Source organism: Rhinolophus sinicus, chromosome 17 (assembly GCF_057876585.1).
Source record: "Rhinolophus sinicus isolate RSI-liver-muscle chromosome 17, RSI-T2T, whole genome shotgun sequence".
In the NCBI taxonomy this organism is placed as follows: Eukaryota; Metazoa; Chordata; class Mammalia; order Chiroptera; family Rhinolophidae; genus Rhinolophus; species Rhinolophus sinicus.
In genome coordinates, this window is record NC_142517.1 from 201,539,201 (window position 1) to 201,560,021 (window position 20,821).

Consider the following 20,821-nt stretch of genomic DNA (forward strand, 5'->3'; position numbering starts at 1 on the left):
TAATTGAAGTAGCAGACAAAGAAAAGTGGTAACTGAATTTTCATTTGGTCATCAGCAGGAGATAGACGTGAAGTGAAGTTTCTGGAGGTAGAAACTGGACAATTACCAAGAGCCACACACGGGACCCTGCTGCCTTAGGCATGGGCACACCCACGAGAGAGCAGACGGTAAAATTTAGATCATTGTGGCGTGCATATCCATTTAGCTGTTTCTAACAAGAATCCCTTGGTTAACAATTCTGCTTTCAGTGTCTTTTCCCTAATTAAAGACACTCTGTAGCTTAACAAAAAGTAAAATTAGATTAAAATGGTCTGCTAAGAAATAATGCTTTGCCTCAAAAAAAGTCAACGTCATAAAAAAAGATATGTATTAGTTTAGATTAAATAGAACTAAATAGACATAAAAGTTGATTTAATGTAAAAACCTTGATTGAATCCTGGATCCAAAAAGTAAGGTATGAGAGGTATTTGGGGCACAACTGTGTACATACAAACTGTGGTACGTAAACCTATGGCATTAATTTTCTTGGGTGTGATATAGTATTACAAGTATGTGGGAAAATAGCTTATCCCAAGGAGACAGACAGATGTATGCTCAAGTAATTGGAGGGGAAGTGTTCTGATGTTTGCAAATTAATTTAAAATGCTGTAGCAAATACACACCCATATGGAGGGAAAGATGGTGGGCCCAGGGCAAGGTTGCCCGAGTAAATGTGGCAACATTTTAATGACTCGTAAACATAGACGATGGCCATTCCCAATGTCCACTATCATGTTTTTACCCATTTCTGTAGATCTGAAAATATTTAAAATTAAAAGCTGGAGGGAGAGACTTTTCTAAACCACCCATTTGGTTCATATGGATTCGGTCACCTACATAGGTGTACTCTAAGATAAATGGGAAGATTGTGGTGATATACATTGAATTATGATGTTTTAAAAAATGAGAGGGCACGAGCACTCTCCTAGAGCCTAGCACTAGGCTCTGCACTTAGAAGCGTAACACAAGTGTCTGCCTGTGCAGGTGGGTGAGGGGTGCAGAGGTGAGCGGGGGTGGTGGGCAAGACTGTCGACTATGGCAATTACTATAAATTACAACAGTTCTTTTCAAAGGTTGTATTAATACTTTTCACTCCCTTGCTTGAACTTGTATTACTGACTTCAGGAAAAAGCAGAGGTATGGTCAGAATCTCTGAGTTACTGATTACAAGTCTGAGTACTTTCTCCAAAAGACAAATGTATTTCGACAACTTAAGAAAATCTATGTGGTCACAGTACTTATCACCAGAGAGAAAATTTTAAGTTACACAAAATATCAGTAAGAGCCAAGGTAATCTAAGTACCATTCCCAAATGAAAAACATTATTTGTTTACAGAATTACAGCTGAAAAGAGCTGCAAGACATCATCTAGTCAAATTCTTCTTCATATAACTATATTCCTGTTTTAATCAGATGTAAAATACTACACACACACGACCAAAAATTAAAAATCCACGAAGTCTATTTTTTTGGATAATAATATTTGACAATATATATTTATTGCTGTTCATGATGGAATCTGTGATTACAAAGACAGTTATTTATGGTAAAGCAGTGTGAGGCTAGGCAATTCAGATATATATCACCATACAAGTTTTTTTCCTCCAAATCCAGGATACATATAAGTCCTGAAATCCTAAATCTGTATCTGCCCCAAACTGTAAACTCCTATGTCTTGCACTGGGGGAAAAAGACATTTTATTCTATGACTCTCTTTAGCACAGTTGTTTCATTTTTAATATACATCTGTGTCCAAAGACATGGGGCCAATCTTGGTGGTGAAGATACAATGTTATGTGCAACTATGGGACACAGTAGCCAAGGCTTTTAATAGAGACACACCACTCTTCTTCAAAAAGCATACATACCCAATTAGGGTCAAAAAAGGAAAATAAAAGTGTGCATATAAAGTTCTTGAGTCAATGTATCCTGGAAATCAATTGTATATTTAGCATTAAAATAATTTTCAAAAGACTATTTTTACCAACATAAAATGTAAATACAACTTTTTTAAATTGGAAAACTTTAGGCATTTGAAAATTTTATCTTATTTTAAAAGTACTGTTTTACTGCAAGACATATTAACTATAATAAATGAATTACTACTGGGAAATTTATCTACTAGTTTTAAAATCAAGTAGAAAACTATACAGAGTTTAAATGTCAGCAAGCAGACTGCCCTTTTCCCCTTTAAATGCATAGAAAACGTATCTTACATTATGTTAAATATACAATAAACAGGGTGTTCATTATCGACTTAAAAATAAGGCTGTACTAAAATCTGCTCACAATAGGGTCACTTCTATGTTTGTAAGTTAGAGATACGAGTTTTAAGGCTTTTAAACTTAAAAATATGTATCAAAATATAAATAGCTGCATCTAAAAACCAAACTTTAGAGAGATAACTCCCAATTTTGAGAAATCTATAAATCAGTTTTCAAAACAGGTGTACACTGACTATTAGTTAACCAGTTAAACAGAATTATTTTAAGTAAAACGTTCATAAAACTGTATTTCACTCATCAAAAACCATATGGAAGTAAGTACCATGTTCACACTATGAATTACTCTTGGATTAAACTCTATTTTGATAGGAACACATACCAACTAAAGCAGCTTTATATCTTAAACCTCTGTGTCATGCAGCACTGGAAACTACTTACTTTTAAAAGATAGAAATCCAATAGGTAAGAGTTTTTTAGAGGAAAAAAATACAATTTTTTTAAAGAGGAAAAATATAATACCTGTTTGAATCTTGACTCTGTGTAGTTTGGATGTGAACTGATCATTAACTGTGAATATATGACCGTTTTCTATTTCCTTTGACTTGGGCTCTTTTGTAAGAACCCGCTGTGTTGGTTTACCGCAGGCAAGAGACTGCAAAGCTCGAACGAGTTCTCTTTCGGGGATATCGGTCTCTTGTTGAATTTCCTGAAATTTCATCAGATTGACATAATTATAACTGGACTTTTTGGAAGATTCAAGCAGATTAGTTAATAAGTGAAACTGATCAAGCAGTGGTTAGAGAGAAGTAATTCCATTAAAGAAATAATTGACAACAAAGAATTCTCTATTATGACACTTCCCTGAAATCTCATTTATTCGAACGAAAGATAAAGGTGATTCAAATTACAAAATATGGAAAATATGTGTATTTTTCTGTTTCAGGAGATATAAGGCCTACTCTAAAAAGGTCATCCACCAGGGAATATTAGGGACCTGCTTTAGTGTTTAGGTAAAAAAAAAATGTGTTAACCACTACACGGTTGCTAATTTTAGAAGTACTCTATAATCTTCCTTCCAAGTTTATCAACACTACTCTTCTGCTTAGCAACCTCTTTCGTAGGAAGAAGCAAAGTAGGCTTGAACTAAGGTCTTTCTACTATACAATCAAAATTTATAATCCAAATTGACCATATTTATTGTCTGTATGACCAAATGAAAAACAATTAAATACTTGGTAATTAACACTAAACATAAAACGCAGTAAGAAATGTTTTGTAGGGCTGGTGATAATTTTTGCTATTTATAATGAGATGAATAAAATACAATGATGAAAAAAAAAGCAGTCTGGGAAAGAACGAATGTACAGTTGACTTCTGAAAAACACAGGTTTGACTGCGCGGGTCCACTTATATGTGGATTTTTTTCAATAAATACAGCTGACCCTTCAAATCTGCCAGTTTCACATCCAAGGATTCAACCAATTGTGGATGGAAAATTGTTATTTTTCATTCCCAACTAGTTTCCAACTGTGGCTGAATTCCAGGATGCGAAGGGCCAACTATTGTGGTCAAAAGTTATATGTGGATTTGCAGCTGGGGGCAGGTGGGTGTCGAGGCCCCTAACTCCTCTCTTGTTCAAGGGTCAACTGTACAATTTTTAAATTCATTATATGCTTCGTATGTCAGTGGGACTGTTAAGATAATTGCACAAGTATATGAGTTAGTCCCTACACATCTACAGGGAGGTATGATGCAAAAAGTCTTCACATTAGGATGTGTCGCTTTGATTCACTGTATAAAGCTGTTTCTTTCTCAAAAGCAGCACAAAAGGGGGCATGAAGATGGTGATGTTCAGACTGTGTAACTGATCTGGAGACAGTCATTCTCCCTTTCACAAGAGTCCCTGAGCAACAGCTTAGGTCTTTCTGAAGGACTCTCAGGGTACATAAGGACTGAGAGAAATGTGAATGGTACTGATAATGATGCACGTTCTTTTGCGTCAAATGATCTCTGGTTATGTCTAGCTATTTTAGACATTTCAGTTATAAATGTTAATCCCAGCAAGTTAAATAGGTGCTTTTAATTATTATGTGCATGCTACAAATGACTTATTTACATTATTTTATTGTTTAATCATGTTCAAAGAAATGGAAACATATAAATACATTCTTAGGTGATAGTTGACAATTACAGATCATCCCCAGAGGTAACTACTGTAATTCAATATTCTATGCCTTTTCCTAGACACCTACATATATGAACACAAATACACATATACATGTATGAACATGAACACGCCCATCTGACACTAGTATTAATATTAAACGCAAACGGGATCACACTATCTGATTCTTTTACTGATTTCTTGGAGATTTTCCATGTTAATATAAAGTGATTAAGGCTACAGGGGTCCCATAGTACTGCTCTATCACGATATGAATAGATTGAGACTGTACCCAATTTCATGATGGAGCATGCATTTCTGTCTTTGAACACAAAAGCCAGGTTTCCTGAAGCAGATTTCTAGAAATACGTTTCCTCAAAGTTATATATTATACTTTATAGATACTGACAAGCTGCCTTTCAAGTTGTTTAACTATGTAACTTCACAACAGTTTTATGAGTATCTATTCTCTTTACCTGCAACACAGAATTTTTATCTTTTGTCCATCTCTTGGGCTAAAAATGGTTATCTCATTATTTTAATTTGAAATTCCATGACCAGTACAAGAAAAAAGCTTTCTTTAATGTTTAAAGGATATTTGTAATACTTCTGTGTTTTATCTATTCATTTTCCTTCCATGTTTTTCTATTCAATCGTTTGTTTTTGTATTGACTTATTGGTGCTCTTTGTATATTTATGGCTTTCGATTCTGTCACATGTTGTAAGTAATTTCTCCTAGTCTCTTAATCTTTTCTTTTTTAATTTTATGATATTTCATCATATAAATGTTTTATTACTTTTTATGTGTTTAAATCTGTCAGTCTTCCTTTGTGGTTTATGGACCAGGATTACTGAAAGGCCTTTCTCATATCAAGCTTATCAAAATATTGTTTTCTTCTATTACTTTTATCAATTTGTGCTTACATCTATCTGGAGTTTTATTTTGTATTTGATATATGGAACTAAGGTCCCCATACTACTCTCTGACCAGTCCCAAAAATGATGCAGCAATTATTTTAATTGAGTTTGATTAGAAATGGCAAATTCATCACTCCCAAACACCTGTCTATATATTAATCTGTTTCTGAACTCTTTATTCTGTTCTTATAAGCTATCTGTCTACATGTTAACACAATTTTAACTTTAAGGTATGTGTTAGAATTAGGACAAATTCGTTCCTCACTTACTGGGCTTCCCCACCCCAAAGCCCTGCCACTCCAATAAAAATTTTGCCTATTCCTGGGCATTTTCTTGTCCAGATGAATTTTGGGATCAGCTTGTCAAGTTTCATAGAAAATAAATTGTTTGTAGATTTTGATTGGGATTTCACTGATTATAGGTGACTTAAAAAAAAACAAAACTCCTTTATAACATGTAGTTTTTCCATTTGGGTACATTTACCCTTTCATATTCTTTTTCTTTTACTGCCTTTTTGGTATGTCTTCTACCTTTCTTGTTAGAATGACTCCTAGGAAGATTGTAATTCTTATTAAAATATCCCTTTCTTCATGTCATCTTCTGATTAGTTCTGATTTATAGAAAAGTTGATTTTTCAACCAAACTCTTCTCAGAGAATGGTTTCTTCGTTGATTATCAAGTTGATAATCATACTGTCCACAAATTTTGTCAACTCCTGATATTTAAAAATTCCATCCCTTTTTCTTTTCTTACTATGTTAGTTAGGATCTGCAGAACAAGTCATAGCAAAGGCAGGCATCCTAACTTGTTCCTAACGTAAATGCAAAAGTGGCTAATATTTTACTAGCAACTACTGCATGCTTAGGTCTCTCATTAGATGCACCTTCATGACATTAAGGCGGGCACTTCATTCTATTCTTAGGTGTCTAAGAGTCTCTCACACTGGAAATAAGTATTGGGGACTGACTTTTATCAAGTGTTTTTTGTACATCTGCAGAGATCATTAACTGATTCTCTCCTTAAAGCAGTGTCTGGCAATATAGCAAGTGTTCAGTTAATTTTATTATTAATATAAAATCTCATAACTATCTGTTAAATTCCTTCTTTGTATTCCAGGAATGAATCTGACTTGGAAACAGTGAATTATTTTTTCAATAAACTGTTGAATCTGACTTGCTAAAATTTTATTTAATATTTGTGCATTTATGGTGAATAACCTAAAGCTTTCTTTCTCTTATTGTATTTTCCTGGTTCAATTTTACTAATAAGGTTATGCCAGCCTCAGATATTTCCCAAGAGCAGTATGTGCATTTTGCTTTCTGGGTTCAAAGTTCTCTGTACAGCATTCAATTTTAATTTGCTAATTGTGTTATTCAAATCTTCTTTATCCCATTTTTTTTTTTTTATTGTTTGTCAGTACATTTGTAAGGGGTTTCTATGATTGTGGAATTTTCTCCATTTACTTCCAACCATTTTCCTTTATATATTGTGAAGTTGTTACTGATGATTGCTATAATTTTTTGATGAAATATTATCACTGTTGTTTAAATAGTTTGCTGTTTAAATTCTACTGTCTGACATTAATTTTGCTACACATATGTATATGTATGTATATGTATCAAGGGTGCCAAAAAAATATACACGACTTGTATTCACTGTTTGTCATTAGTATATATTATTAAAATATTAATAGTTTTTTCCTTTCTTAAAATGTGTGTACGTATTTTTGGCACCCTCTGTATATATGAAAAAGCTTCAGCAGCCTGATTACTACGAATTACATGTTTTACAAATAACTGCCACCTTTTGTAGGTAGTTTCCAAGATGGCCCGCAATGATCCTGGTATGTTTTAACCTGTGTGGCCCCCTTACGGTGTCAGGGTTGATTTGGGTGACCAAGAAAACAAGTAAGTGACAATATGTGACTTCCAAGGCTATGTGAGAAAGGCAATGCAGGTTCTGTTTTGGTCTCTCGGATTGATCACTCTAGGGATAGCTAGCCACCAGGATGGAAGGACAACCAAACAGCCATGTGGTAAGGCCCATGTGGAGAGAAACTAAGACCTCTTACCAATAGCCAAATGAGCTTGCCAGCCATTGGCAAGGAAGTGAATACCAACAGCTTGGAAGTGTATTTTCCAGCACCAAGCAAATGTTAGATAACTGAAGGCCCAGCTGACATGTTAATACAAGCTCCTAAGAGACTGAGCCAGAACCACCCAACCAAGCCCTTCCTAAATCCCTAACCCACAGAAAACATGCAAGATAACTGTTAGCGGTCGTTTTAAATTACTAAGTTTTAAGATTTTTTAAGTGCAGCATCAAATAATTAATATGCCATTACAGAACTCATAAAAAATATTCACAGGTAAAAAAGATCAGCTTCCTTTAAAATGATTAACTATCTCCTCTAACTTGTGGAGATGATTTCTGTAAAAGAGTTGCCTAATAACACTCAGGAAGCAGACTATAGTGAAACACATGGTGTGGGTAAACACAAGCTTCACGTGCCTTCTTACAGTGCCCCTGGTTTGAGATACAAACAGCCAGAAGTCTATGGAGCCATAGGAACAGCATTCTACATATACCATTTATGCTCAGATTTCTGGTTTGGGACTCAGCTAACATTTGAAATATTAGAGGAAATTTTCTACTTAATTTTTACCTTCTGCCTAATCACTGCTCATTAGCATCAATGATTCCAAGTTGGTTGAGAAAGTGAAAAGCTTGAACCATTAAATTACTAGCAATTCCAATAATGGCTGTAGAGAATGAATGTATGTTTTTGTTTTTCCCATTTTTGCCAGCTCTTTATAAACGAGAACTCTAAAAACCAACCCCAGCATTTTTCAAGTAGCTTATTTTGCTTAAAATGTTTACCTATGAGAACTGCAGAACGAAACACCCAGGCTGCTAGAGACAATTATACCTGTTTGAAAAGGCTTACCATGCTTGAGTAAGGTACTTGATACTTGCTTAATCAATATTCTTGGGACTTAATCACGTATAACTTGTGCTTTAAAATTAAGGTTATTCCCTAAGTAAGACATATCTGGAAATACGTAACTGCAAAACCTCTTGACTTAGCCACTGACCTAAAATACTTAGGTTTTCAAAACATTTCCTTAAGGAATATCACATAAAAATGGTCACCTCTTAAAATATTATCTTAAATTTAAATTTAATAAGCATCACATGATCTTCATTTCAGTGTGAACCTACCCATTTAAAGGTATGGGGAGAAAGAAAAAAGGTAATAAAAAAGTAAGTATATTAAAACAGTGACTGTAAGGAAAAAAATGGGTGGAGAAAGAAATCTGACAACCAAGGTAGTGTACAATTAGCTTAAGGGCAGACACAGAAATCAATGAAACAGATTCGAGAATCTGAAACAAACCCCACACATATGGTCAATTGACTTCTTTAATAAACAGACTAACGTAATTTAAAGAGAAAAGATGACTGCTTTCGACAAATGATGCTGGAATAAACAATTGAACATCTGTGTGTATGTGTAAAATAATTCTTAATCCTTACCTCTAACCACACACACTAAAACTAACTTGAAATTGATTATAGACATAGACCTAAATGTAAAAGCTAAAATTATAAACCACTTAAAATAAAACACTGAAGAAATTCTTTTCAATCTTGGAGTAGCCAATAATTTCTTAGGATACCAAAAGCAAGAACTGTAAAAAGAAAAATAGTGGCAATTGGACTTAGTCAATATTTAAAAAAACTCTGCTCTTTAAAACATACCACTAAGAAAATGAAAAGGCAAGTGACAGACTGAGAAAATACTCAGAGCACATAGATATGACAAAGGATTTGTATACAGAAGTCACAAAGAGCTTTTAAACTACTCAATGAAGATATGAACAGACACCCCACTAAATAAGACATAAAAGCGGCACATGAAGACATAAAAGATGTCCAGCATCATTAGTCATCAAGGAAAGGCAAATTAAATCCACAATGAGATATAATGATACATCAGCTAAAATGGCTAATATTAAAAAGACTGATAATACTCAATTCTGGAGAGGATGTGAGGCAACTGGAACTCTCCTACACTTCTGGCAGAAATGTAAAATAGTACAATTGCTTTGGCAGTTTCTTAAAAAGTTAAACATACAGCTCTATTCATTACAGCCTCTATCTGATAACTCAAATGCCCATCAACAGGCGTACAGATACAGAAAACATAGTAGATTCATATAACAGCCAAAAAGTGCTATTATATGATTCATTTATATGAAATTCTAGAAAGACAAAACGAACCTATGGTGATATAAAGCAAATCACTGGCTGCCAGAGTTTGGGGACAGTGGGAGGGAATCCGCTGCAAAGGAGTATTAAAATGCTGGGGGTGGTGGTGGTAATATTCTACATATTGGTTGTGATGGTAATTTCACAGGTGCACACATCTATTAAAACTCATCAAATCATGCATTTTAAATGGGGTATGTTTCATTATATAAAATGTATTTATACTTCAATACATTTCGAAAAAATGAAATGTGATCCCTTACGTGTATAATGTTCATATAGTTCCATAGCCCAATTTGATGCTGTTTTCTCTAATGGCACTCAAAGGTTACTCAAACAATCATAATCATCCTCATGCTCAAATAATAACTCTAAAGGTTATTCAAATAAGACTCAACAGGTGAGAATTAAGAAATACAACTGGCTAAAATTTATATAACCAACCCATACCTCAAACGTGTATTTTTCTCTATTATTAAAGAGCATTAATATGGTCATCTGGAAAGTGGAGACTTGCAGTATGTGCTTCCGTGTATTAGAGCCAGTTACTTGTGCCCCTCCAACACCAACTTCAGATCCATCTTCCTGTTTCATTAAAAAAATATACATAAATAAGATATAATTATCCTCTGGTAACTTTAACAGTATGTTTGAGAAATAAGCCTGGTAATGTCCAACCCCTCCTTTAGAAAACTATGTAACTTATTCCTATACATAAAGAAAATGTTATTAAAAAATGTGTATGTGTGTATATATATGTATGTGTGTATGTACGTATACATACACACACACACAGAGTCTTTATTTAGGACTGTCCTTTTTAAAAATTGTGAACACTTTAATGTCTGAGTAAGTAATGAATCAACAATTCCCTATATTCACAGCTAAAATTATTTTAATAGTACACAATGGGATAGTAAAGGACTTATAAGACATTCCATTATACTACTACTAAAAGTAGCAGGGTTTGGTTTCTTTTTGTGCGATCTAATCACAGTAAAAGATCAAGTAACAGCACAGGATGGGGAAAAATTGCCTCTGCCATCCTTAAGCCTGTTCCTGCTCTATGATTTCAGAAGTACAAAGTAGAAATTTAAGTCTTCAATAATACGTGAATTGTGTTTTTAAAACCATCTGTTTAATAAAACTTTGAAAGGTAACATTATTTAGGGAAAGAAACCTCTCCTTTCAATAATTAGAAACTGAGTTCGTTAGTATACTTAACCTTCCCACTTATACTTAAATATATAATAGTTTTAAAACATTTATTCAACTAAATGAATAGTCAGGAATACTTCCCATTTTAATTAAACAGAGAACTTAGAATGTATGTAGCCTTTTTCAATATTAAAAAAAACTTTGGTGTTACACTGACATCATATAAAACTAGTAAGATTTTAATTAATAAAAAAGAATAAAACTGTTATTTGCTGCCTAGATGACAATTTAGGTATTTTTCTTTAATGTTTTGCTAGAAGCTTTTTATCACTTTTCTATTTTTAAAGTAAATGACTCTGATTTGAGTTACACCAAGCAATAAAAATTAAACTATTAACTCTAAACCTAACAATTTTAGATACAAAAAAGTGATTACTCTTTAAAAATGAAGGCAACTCACTAGTATAGTGCTAATTTTTAAATAATCCCTTTAGTAACATTTTGTACATCTCATAAATGTTCCCGGTTTTGATTTATTGAAAATAAGGATGACAGGAATTGTTGACAATTTTAAAAAGGGACTCATGGCTTTGTATGTCCTCAAATTAATGTTTTATTATTTTATGCAATACTGTATCAAGTCAATTCTTATAAATAAAAATGTGTAATCATCTTACTATTATATACGCCTTAAGGAAGGCTACTGGTATAATATTCATATTATTATCAAATGAAGTTACCAACCGAGGGAACAGAAGTGAATAAATCAAAGCCAAAGTTTCCCCCGTTATAGTATTTCAAACAGGTAGGGAAAAATAACAGAAATAAATAATTTATGCAGGTCAACGAAAATCACAAATCAGTTCTATAGACTAATTTTAAGTTACAAAATATAAATATGTTCAAATTATTAATATTTACCTTTTTAACTGGTCCATAAAAGGTGGCATTGAGATCTGCAGAACCCATGTGATGCTGGAGTGTTAGCTGTCGACCACTGTGTTTGGCTAAGTAAAACCTTCAGCAAATCAAACCAGATTTTAGAGAATTGTACAATTTACATATCTGAAATTATAAACTACAGTATAACAACCCTTAACAAACATATATGTATGGGAGAGTTTAAAAGATAAAGGAAACCTTAGAAATCAAGTTCAGTTCCAATTTTTTACAGAACAGGAAACAAACAAATATAAAAGATGGAAAGGGGGTGGAGAGAGGGAGACACACACAGAAAGAAAAAGACAGAGCTGAGTAACTTAGCTGGATATTATTACATGATAAAGGCAGCAGACTAAATCATCTCACTGGTACATTTTGCCCCTGGCCTGCTGCTCAGCTACTGCTGCTCCGTAAGACCACCTTTCTCCATAGTAACTCAACAATCAATTCGTCCTATGCCAGTGGCAGACATCAACAATACAAAATATACTCCTAACCATGCACTAATGCTGAAGGACATTAATAAAATATTCCTCTGAAAAGAGTTTACGCAATGCATTCTTACATATTAAAAGCATAAAGGATAAATTCTCCTTTTGAACATGTGGTAAAAAATGGAGCATATTCACCCTCAATCAGTGACACTAATGCTCACATTTATTTCAATGTTGGACAATTATTTGTACCTGGAAATAACCAAGTTTGAGCTGTGTTTACCTTCTGAATATCTCGAAAGCATGTCTCGGTGCTGGTGGGATGTTGCACTTTGGTGTGGCTGACTGAGTGGGCCAATATCCGGTTGTGAGCACCCGAACTGTGAGATCAACACCTCCTAAAGATACCTGTGGGAGAGAAAGAGGTGTTCCCCACAAATTAACTAGGATTTGTCAGCTGTTCCACACAGACACAGTGTTAGAGTTCTCAGTCTTTAGCTTCAGGTCCAATATGGAGCAAATAAAACACTACCTTTTAACTGTCCTGGCAAATATTCATAATTATTGCTTAAGACGTTGACTTTCAAGTATTGACCAAGGATAGTTCTGAGCATGTGAACAGAGTGTTACGGTGTCACTGAGAAGTGCAAAGTTTTGGTCCATAAGCTTTTTTAGATAAAATGTTAAGGGGCCATATTAATATTGTTTTAAAGAAAAATCTAGGACATCTTTCCTATCAGCCTTTAAGTATTTTTAACCATCTTAACACACAAACAAAATATTTCTATCTCACTCCCATTTCAAGTACACTCACTGATCAGTATGTTTTCACAAGCAGTTCACATTCTAACAACCTTTGCATTGGACACTGTGGATCCAGTTCTGCATAGCACGAACTCTATAAAATATTTGAATGACTACCTCTACAAAATATATGCTAGCGTTATTGTCACAATTAGATGTTTTCTTCTTTTTAAACAAATTAAATTTTAAGAAAACAACAATAAAGCACATCAATGGAAATTCTTAAGGGTGAATTATTATCTTTATTATTGATATTCACAGCTTGTTCTAAAGCACTATTTCCTTTTTATCTAACCTGGAGGATTGAGCAATACAGTTTTAACAGGGATGAGTATACATATCATGAAGTATTCCATACTCAGATTTCTTCACAAATACGTACTAAATGATCACTCCATTTTAAAGAAACTGAAATGAGGACTCTTAAGATGACACACAGGAGAGATGATCATAGGAGAGAGAGACTCTTAGATGATGAACGGAGGAGGACTGAGCACTGCTGGTACATTTTCAAGCTGGGGGAGGGCTCACCAGCAGGTTCATTCCACAAAAGAAAAGAAAATCTTTTATTTCTTCTTCCTTCTACCCACACATTTTGCTCCTCATCTTCAAGTCTTTCCTCAAAATGCCATTTAAAGGAGGCTTCCCTGACCCCCCCTTCCTTACAGATTTCCTCTGTGTCTCCTAACACCAGCTAAGATGCGATATGTTTACTTGTTTATCATCTGTCCATCAGATTAGAGTGTAAGCTCCATCACGGCAGGGATTTCTGTCTGTTACGCTCTCTGTATACCCAGGGCCTAGAACAATGCTTGGCACAGAAAGCATTCAATGAATTATTTGTTAAATAGAAAAAAAGAAAAGAAAAAACCTCAAAGAACTATTACTTTAGTGGTTTGCATCTTCTCTTCCTATTTTAGTAATATTTGGAAGCCATTCAGCTTCTCTTCAAAGATAGTGCACGGCAGGGGCAAGTACAGAGAGACAGAGATTCTGGAAAAGTCTGTCAGGATATGGGATTTGATGACAGAAACAAAAATATGATAGCGAGGTGGTTATCCTGCCCTGTCCCCATTTTAAAAATAAAAACATGGGAAAAAATGGACAAATACTTAAATTACCTTAACCATAATAAGATCTGTCTAAATAAAATATACCACAAGTATTAATAGAATTTTAAGAAAATACTTACAACTTCTAAAACTGGAAGAGCCACTCTTGGTATATTTTAAAAGGCCAAGCAAATTACAGAGAATCACCTGCTTGAAGACTGGTGCTATTTTAAAAGTGCTCAAAGATTCTGATTTTAGAAAGCTCAAGATTTGTTTGATTACTCTCACTTTTCATCAAACCTTTCTAATATAGGTTAAGGCTTAGGCGACTTAGCATAAACAATGATAAAAAAGCCAGTAATTACATGCAAGTAATGGTCTTACAGTAGTGGAAGCAGCAGCTAGATTAGCAGATATATTAGGTTGGTGCAAAAGTAATTGTGGTTTAAAAGCTTAAAATTGCAAAAACTGCAATTACTTCTGCACCAACCTAATATAACTCTGAGCATCTTGATAAGTACTCTACTTATTATAGTTAACAAATTATTAAACAAATATTCTACCACATAGTGAAGGATACATCTGAATATTCAAAATGAAAGACTGGAAAATTCACAAACTTTTAACAACAGAAAATAACACAGGCAAACAGAATCTAATGAAATCATCATGTTGAACTGTCACCCCCTACCCCCTTTTAAATGAAACAATGGCCACAGAGTGATCAAGACTAAGGACCATAATTTTCATATTAAAAAGCCTTCACTATCATGGACAAGATAATCACACACTTAAAAAAGTAGTAAGGGTGCTGAACCCATCCAGGAACATTTACTTACAGAAGATTTCAACAGAGTATTTATTCACACAAGGTTATTTTCCTATAGCTCTCAATGGGTAAGATCAGTAAAAGAAAAAATAACCAGAAAAAAAAAAATTGTACCACATGAAAATACAATTATATCAATATATGAGACAGAATGAAGTACAAATACCTAACCCATCTAAAAACGAAAAAAAAAAAAAACTATCTAGGAAATCATATTATTCAGTTCCTGCCCACCCAAATTTCTGCAGTATCACAGACTTGTTATCTTTTCTGCTCTCAGCTCTTCTCCACTGTAAAAATTATGAGGCAAATCATCAAATAACTATTTACAATGAGGAGGGACCAAAGTCCCTCTGGGTCAGAATTCCTTAATATATATCCGTTTCTATACAATTAGGTATTTTCACATATTTTGTTTGTGATGAGACTGTCGGACCAGTAGAAGTGATAATCTTATATGTAAATATTAAAGGAAAGACCTCCCAATTGTTTTAAATAGTTGTGATATGTCTTAACTTTTTAAACAAAGTGATACACAGTCACTTGAGAGAGACAACTTTTAAAAGAAAAACTGGAGTTCTCTAAACTTAAGGTAAAGCAGAAAAACAGTTTAAAAAATTCGAAACTTTACTAAATCCTCACAAAACCCCATCAGACTGCAAAACCATACAAGTTACAGCTTACTGTCTTCAGGGAGTCACAATACAAAACCACACTTCTAACACACTAGTGCCAGTGTTTTTATACTCAGTTCATCACCCACCAACCCTGAGGATGCTTCAGGCCCACTCATGTTGATCTAATAGATGAGTATGTAACCAGGACAGCACAATCCTGGGGTAAATTGGAAGTAGGAGTACTAACACTCAGTAAGCTTGCCTAAGCCCAATATTCTTTCCACAATTTAGAATGACTATAACAGCAGAATCATTTCTAGTTATTCAATTTTCAGCATACTATTGCAAGTGAAGAGGATAAACTACGTTTTAGAAGAATAAGCAAAAATATTTTAATATTTTAACATTAATAGTTAGAAAAAGAGGTTATATGGGGGAAAATAAATTTTAAACTACTCACGGACAAAACCTATGTTGTCACTAATGACATTTAAAGAAACGACACCAGCAGTTATTTGATATGTGGATGAAAATGCCCATTACAAGACTACATAAAATTACACATGTATATAAATAGAAATTAATGGAGAATTTTACCCCAGTTGCCTGTAGATGTTGCCTGAACTCATCCATGGTTGTGTTTGAGATGCTCATATCCCTAAACATTCCTTCCAGTTTTGATGTGAACTGACATCCACATTCAGTCTGTGGAAGAAAACCACAAATATAGACAGATAAATAATGGATTTTTCTACGAGAAAACATACAAAGAAATAAACTCTTCCATGTTATTGCCATCATTTCTAAATCTTTCCAATAGTTGCTCTATGCCTGTGGGTACCAAACTTGAGTCTGTTTAAGAATAACCCAAGGATTGTATTTTAAAACGCAGATTCTAAGACTCTTTGAGATTCTAAGAACCTCACTGAAGGTAGGGCCCAGAACTGTTTTTAACAAGCATCTCAGGTGACACAGGTACAGGTGGCCCATGGCCCACCCCTTTGTGACAGAACGATATAGTAATATTCCCCCTGTGCCCCTGCCCAGATCTCCATGAATGTATCCTGTCACACAAAGAAATTCCAGCAAACTCTGAATGTCTCAGAACTTGAACAAATGGTAAATACAGCCTGCTGGAAAAAAAAAAATAAAAATCTAGCTTTATTTATAGCAGTAAACATTTTAAATCAATTAAATATTTTCCAATCATATGTTGGTGTTCAATCATGTGATACACATTAGTTAAGTGCACTTCATTCCATCTTATATACATCTTACCTTTAACTTAGATATCATATTTTTTTCAGAGTCATCAGAAACACTTTTATTTGTGAGAAGTCTCCTTGCCAAGTGTTGTTTATAGTAACGCTCAAATACATCTTTTTCTTGCATAAACCTAAAGAGGACCATTGCCTTATCCAATATTGTTTCTACTTCTTGTTCTGTTAGCTGCAAAATCAAGTAAAAGATGATTTAATAATTACAAAATTTTAGTTCTACAAAAATAACACCATAGTTCATCTACAGTTTAAAAACAATACTGTTTGACAACAAACAGAAATATCTGGTGAGCTATGTTTGAGCAAGTGCCTCCGACTTCATAATAGCACAGCACAACGCTGCCATCCTATCTAGTGCAGCTTTAGTCAGAGGCTGACATGGAGCTCCAGTCCCTAGATGGCAACCACGGAAATGGAGGCACGAAGTGAGATATGGCTGGATTAAAGGATGACTGAGAACAGACAAAATCAAATTTTACTTGCAAAAAAGAATGCCTTTGAGTAATATGTATGCACGAACTCACACAACCAAAAGACAGATTATTTCATATAAGTTTTTCAAAATCTAAATTGTACAAATAGAAAGGTAAATACTTTGTTGTAATTGAAAGAGCTTAGAAAGTCCCCAGGCCCTTATTTTTAAATTAAGGGCAAGAAAATACTGTGGCAGGTTGTATTAAGCGTATATTAAAAAATAGGGAAGACTAAACAAATGAGTCTTTCCTATTCTGTGTCTTTGGTGATCTTCCTTTTGTTTGTTTCTTCATTATAGCTCCCTGTAAAATCTGTGGCCATTTGTTGCTTTTCCCTTTTATCTCACAAACACTCCAAGATGAAGTCCAAAAGATCAATTTACATGTGATCACAATATTGCATGATTTGATTTCGTTATAATGAATTTCTAAGATCCCAAATATATAATAAACGCTTGAAACTGAGCTTCCGAATATTTAGAAACTATTTTCTGACAGTTACTCTAGTCTATGCCTTCAAATCCTTGGCTTCCAAGTATCACTGAATATATAACCCCCAGAACCAGATGAGATCAACAGTGTCCAGTGCCCTGGGGAGCTGTTTTCAGCTCCTTACTATCGCTATAGCACTCTAACCCTCACAGCGTTAACAACTTTGTGTTTGTTTTTTGATGTTAATTATTTTGACGTCAATTGAAAAATCAAAGTACCTCCGACCATTTCAAATACCTTAAACGATCCTTTCCAAAGATCACAGCACACATTTAAATACAGCAAAGCGCTATTACTTTTATATCTACAAGATTCCCTAATTTTATATCTGATTTCCTTATTTTATGTACAATTTTGTATCTACAAATAAAATTTAATGTATTTTCAAATGCATTATACTTACCCCTTTGACTCCCTTTTTCAGCTTATCATCAATAAATAATGAGAGGTATTCAGGGGACCTGGAGTTGAGGTTGAGAAAATACTCAAAGTCACCCGCAATAGTCTGCTTAAAGAGCCGGTCATTATTGAACGATTCCTGGAGGAAACGATCAAACCTGCTCTTCAGATCCAATAAGCCCTTTCAAACAAAAACAAAGAAATTTAAGATACACTATAATAATCTTTCTATAAACAATACGCATATGAACATGCATTATTTCAACTTTGCTGGTAATAAACGTGTACATTCAGTGTTAAACTTATAGATTCTAGATTATTATTTTCAAGCCGATATTTAAACCTTTATTAAAAATATCACTGATGAGAGATGTAGTCTACCTTCCATTTAATGAATTATTCTACTAAAGATGAATCAAAGAACCTCCTCAGTGTTTCTTCTCACCCTCCTTTGTCTTGACCAAATGGGCAAGCCCGAGAAAACAGCTTTAAAAATGTACAAAAAAGCTCATTGTTTATATTAAAATATGAAAAACTTGGAGCTTAATATATTCATATTATTGCTTAAAAGCAAAACATTTTGAAACAAGAAGTATTTAACACATGGTTTTTGTTTTTTTATTCTAACACACTAAAGTATATGAACACTCAGGCATACAACAAAGTAGAAAGAATAATTTTCCTTCTTGAGACTATTTAAACAAGGTCTTCACCAGAATGAAAAGCTGCTCAGTCTGGCTGCCTGTTTCAAGTATACACTCTGGCAAAATTCTAAAATATTTTAGGATAATTATACATATGAGTTTATCACTGGGACAATTAAGTCAAAAACACCTAATACGTGGCTTAGTGTAAGTGACCTTTGTAGCACTTGTCAACACAACTTTATCATAAACTTACAGAGCATCCTCTGTATTCACTTACCTGGATATAGTCAACGGGATTCTTTCCTTCACCTTCCTCGGAAACAAGGGCTTTACCTTGCTCCCTCAAATAGGAACTCATACACTCACACATCGTTTTCAAACCATTTGGCACACGACTGAATAACTTGTACATGCAAGCAAGGTCTGCAATCAGAAAGAACACACAAATCAGCTACATTAAAGATTAAGAAATAAATGTGAATCTCTGTTCATGCTGATTTGTGATACTTAAAATTATTTCTCCATTACAACCATTTGCTGACATGAAAAACTACTAAAAACAACCCCCAGAAAAATAAAAAATAAGGAAAAATACGCTAATTAATGGTTATTATAATTTATGAAATAATTTTCAGATGCGATGCTTTGAAAGCATGAATGAAACGTCTCAGCAATTTGAGTTTACATGGAGAAGATGCCCAAACAGTAATAATAAAGCCATAAAAAATGAAAACTGCAGTTTTGAGTTTCTGTACAATTTATCCTATAAAATTCTAATCTAAAACCCGGTAATATTACAAAATGTCTACTGAAAGGATAACTTTATGCTGTAATTTATAGTCAAAATAGTAAGGAAGAAATTTAAAAACCAATTAAAGTCTTACAGGTATTTTTAAGCATGTATATATAAAAAGTTCTATATGAAAAGTTCAAATGATAAGAAATAAAAGGATTTATTTATTTCATTGCATACCATGGGCAAGTTTGTATGAAATTTGCAGCATAAATTCCTATTCTTCATATTTTCCTCAGAGCAATTGCTAAGATTTCCTAGGTGATGTCCTGTACCAGTACCTGTTTTAAAATTGGTTTTTCTAACTACACTGTATTTATTTAGAATGAAAAGGTTGGACTCTGTCCATTTTTTGTATCAAGAAAATGTGGAGTTAAAATACTGCTTTTCCATATGTCTAGCGTTTCTTTGAAATAAGAATGTACTGGGAGATGACAGTGTCAGAACTTTATAATGATATAAAAAAGTTTTATAATCAAGATCTTTTGAAAATGCAGTTAAAACAGCCGTTTCTAGTTCAGGGGCTAGGAAATGTTTTCTGTATGCATCAAATAGTAAATATTTTAGACTTGTGGACCATACAGTCTCTGCTGCTACTCAATTTTGCCATTGTAGGTAGAAAGAAGCCATAGGTAATACATAAAAATGGGCATGACTGTGTTCCAATAAAACTTACTTATGCACACTGGAATATAAAATTTATACCATTTCATGAGTAATGAAATATTCTTTTCGAAATTTTTTCCCAACCAAGCTGGTGGTGGGCCATATTTTGGCAAACAGGCTATAATTTGGCTACCCTGGTCTATATTTATAAGAGCAATTTAGATCCTAAAACTAAAGTTATAATTATTTAAAAAATACTCAGAAGCAAGTTTTACAAAAAAAGGCTTCTAAAATTTGTTTTAGTGACTTGCAAAAGCAAATTTTATTTGAAAATGTTTTCATCGATAATATATGTTCAAAGTAATTTACACACAAAAAAGCTTAGTTTCTCACATTTGGAATGATTTACGACCAAATTTCACACATTAAAAACAGGTATTACAAATACAACAGTAATTTATGGACACATACACTGTACAGTAAATTTGGCATATCAAATACTTCTAACAAAATGGTTCCCAACTTATCTGTTTTGTTCCTGTGTTGTTACAGTTTTGCTTAATTATATGTCATATATTTAATTTTATGTAAATTAATACAATTTCATTGTATTTCACTGTACATAAATATATTGTATAGTGGAGAATGTGAAAGAGAAAATAAAAACTATTTGCATT

General features: G+C 33.6%; 1 protein-coding gene across 2 annotated transcripts in view; it reads right to left on the reverse strand.

Annotated features, from left to right (window-relative positions):
- The window catches only part of CUL3 (cullin 3), a 91,462-nt gene that overhangs the window by 4,274 nt on the left and 66,367 nt on the right, over nucleotides 1–20,821 (reverse strand). For both annotated transcript variants that reach the window (XM_019753677.3, XM_019753678.3), the window contains 8 exons: nucleotides 19,023–19,168; nucleotides 18,103–18,279; nucleotides 16,733–16,903; nucleotides 16,052–16,159; nucleotides 12,436–12,560; nucleotides 11,698–11,794; nucleotides 10,069–10,203; nucleotides 2,784–2,970 (listed from right to left, as the gene is read on the reverse strand). In XM_019753677.3, the coding sequence (XP_019609236.1) occupies nucleotides 2,784–2,970; nucleotides 10,069–10,203; nucleotides 11,698–11,794; nucleotides 12,436–12,560; nucleotides 16,052–16,159; nucleotides 16,733–16,903; nucleotides 18,103–18,279; nucleotides 19,023–19,168 (1,146 nt within the window). The remainder of the gene's footprint in view (nucleotides 1–2,783; nucleotides 2,971–10,068; nucleotides 10,204–11,697; nucleotides 11,795–12,435; nucleotides 12,561–16,051; nucleotides 16,160–16,732; nucleotides 16,904–18,102; nucleotides 18,280–19,022; nucleotides 19,169–20,821) is intronic.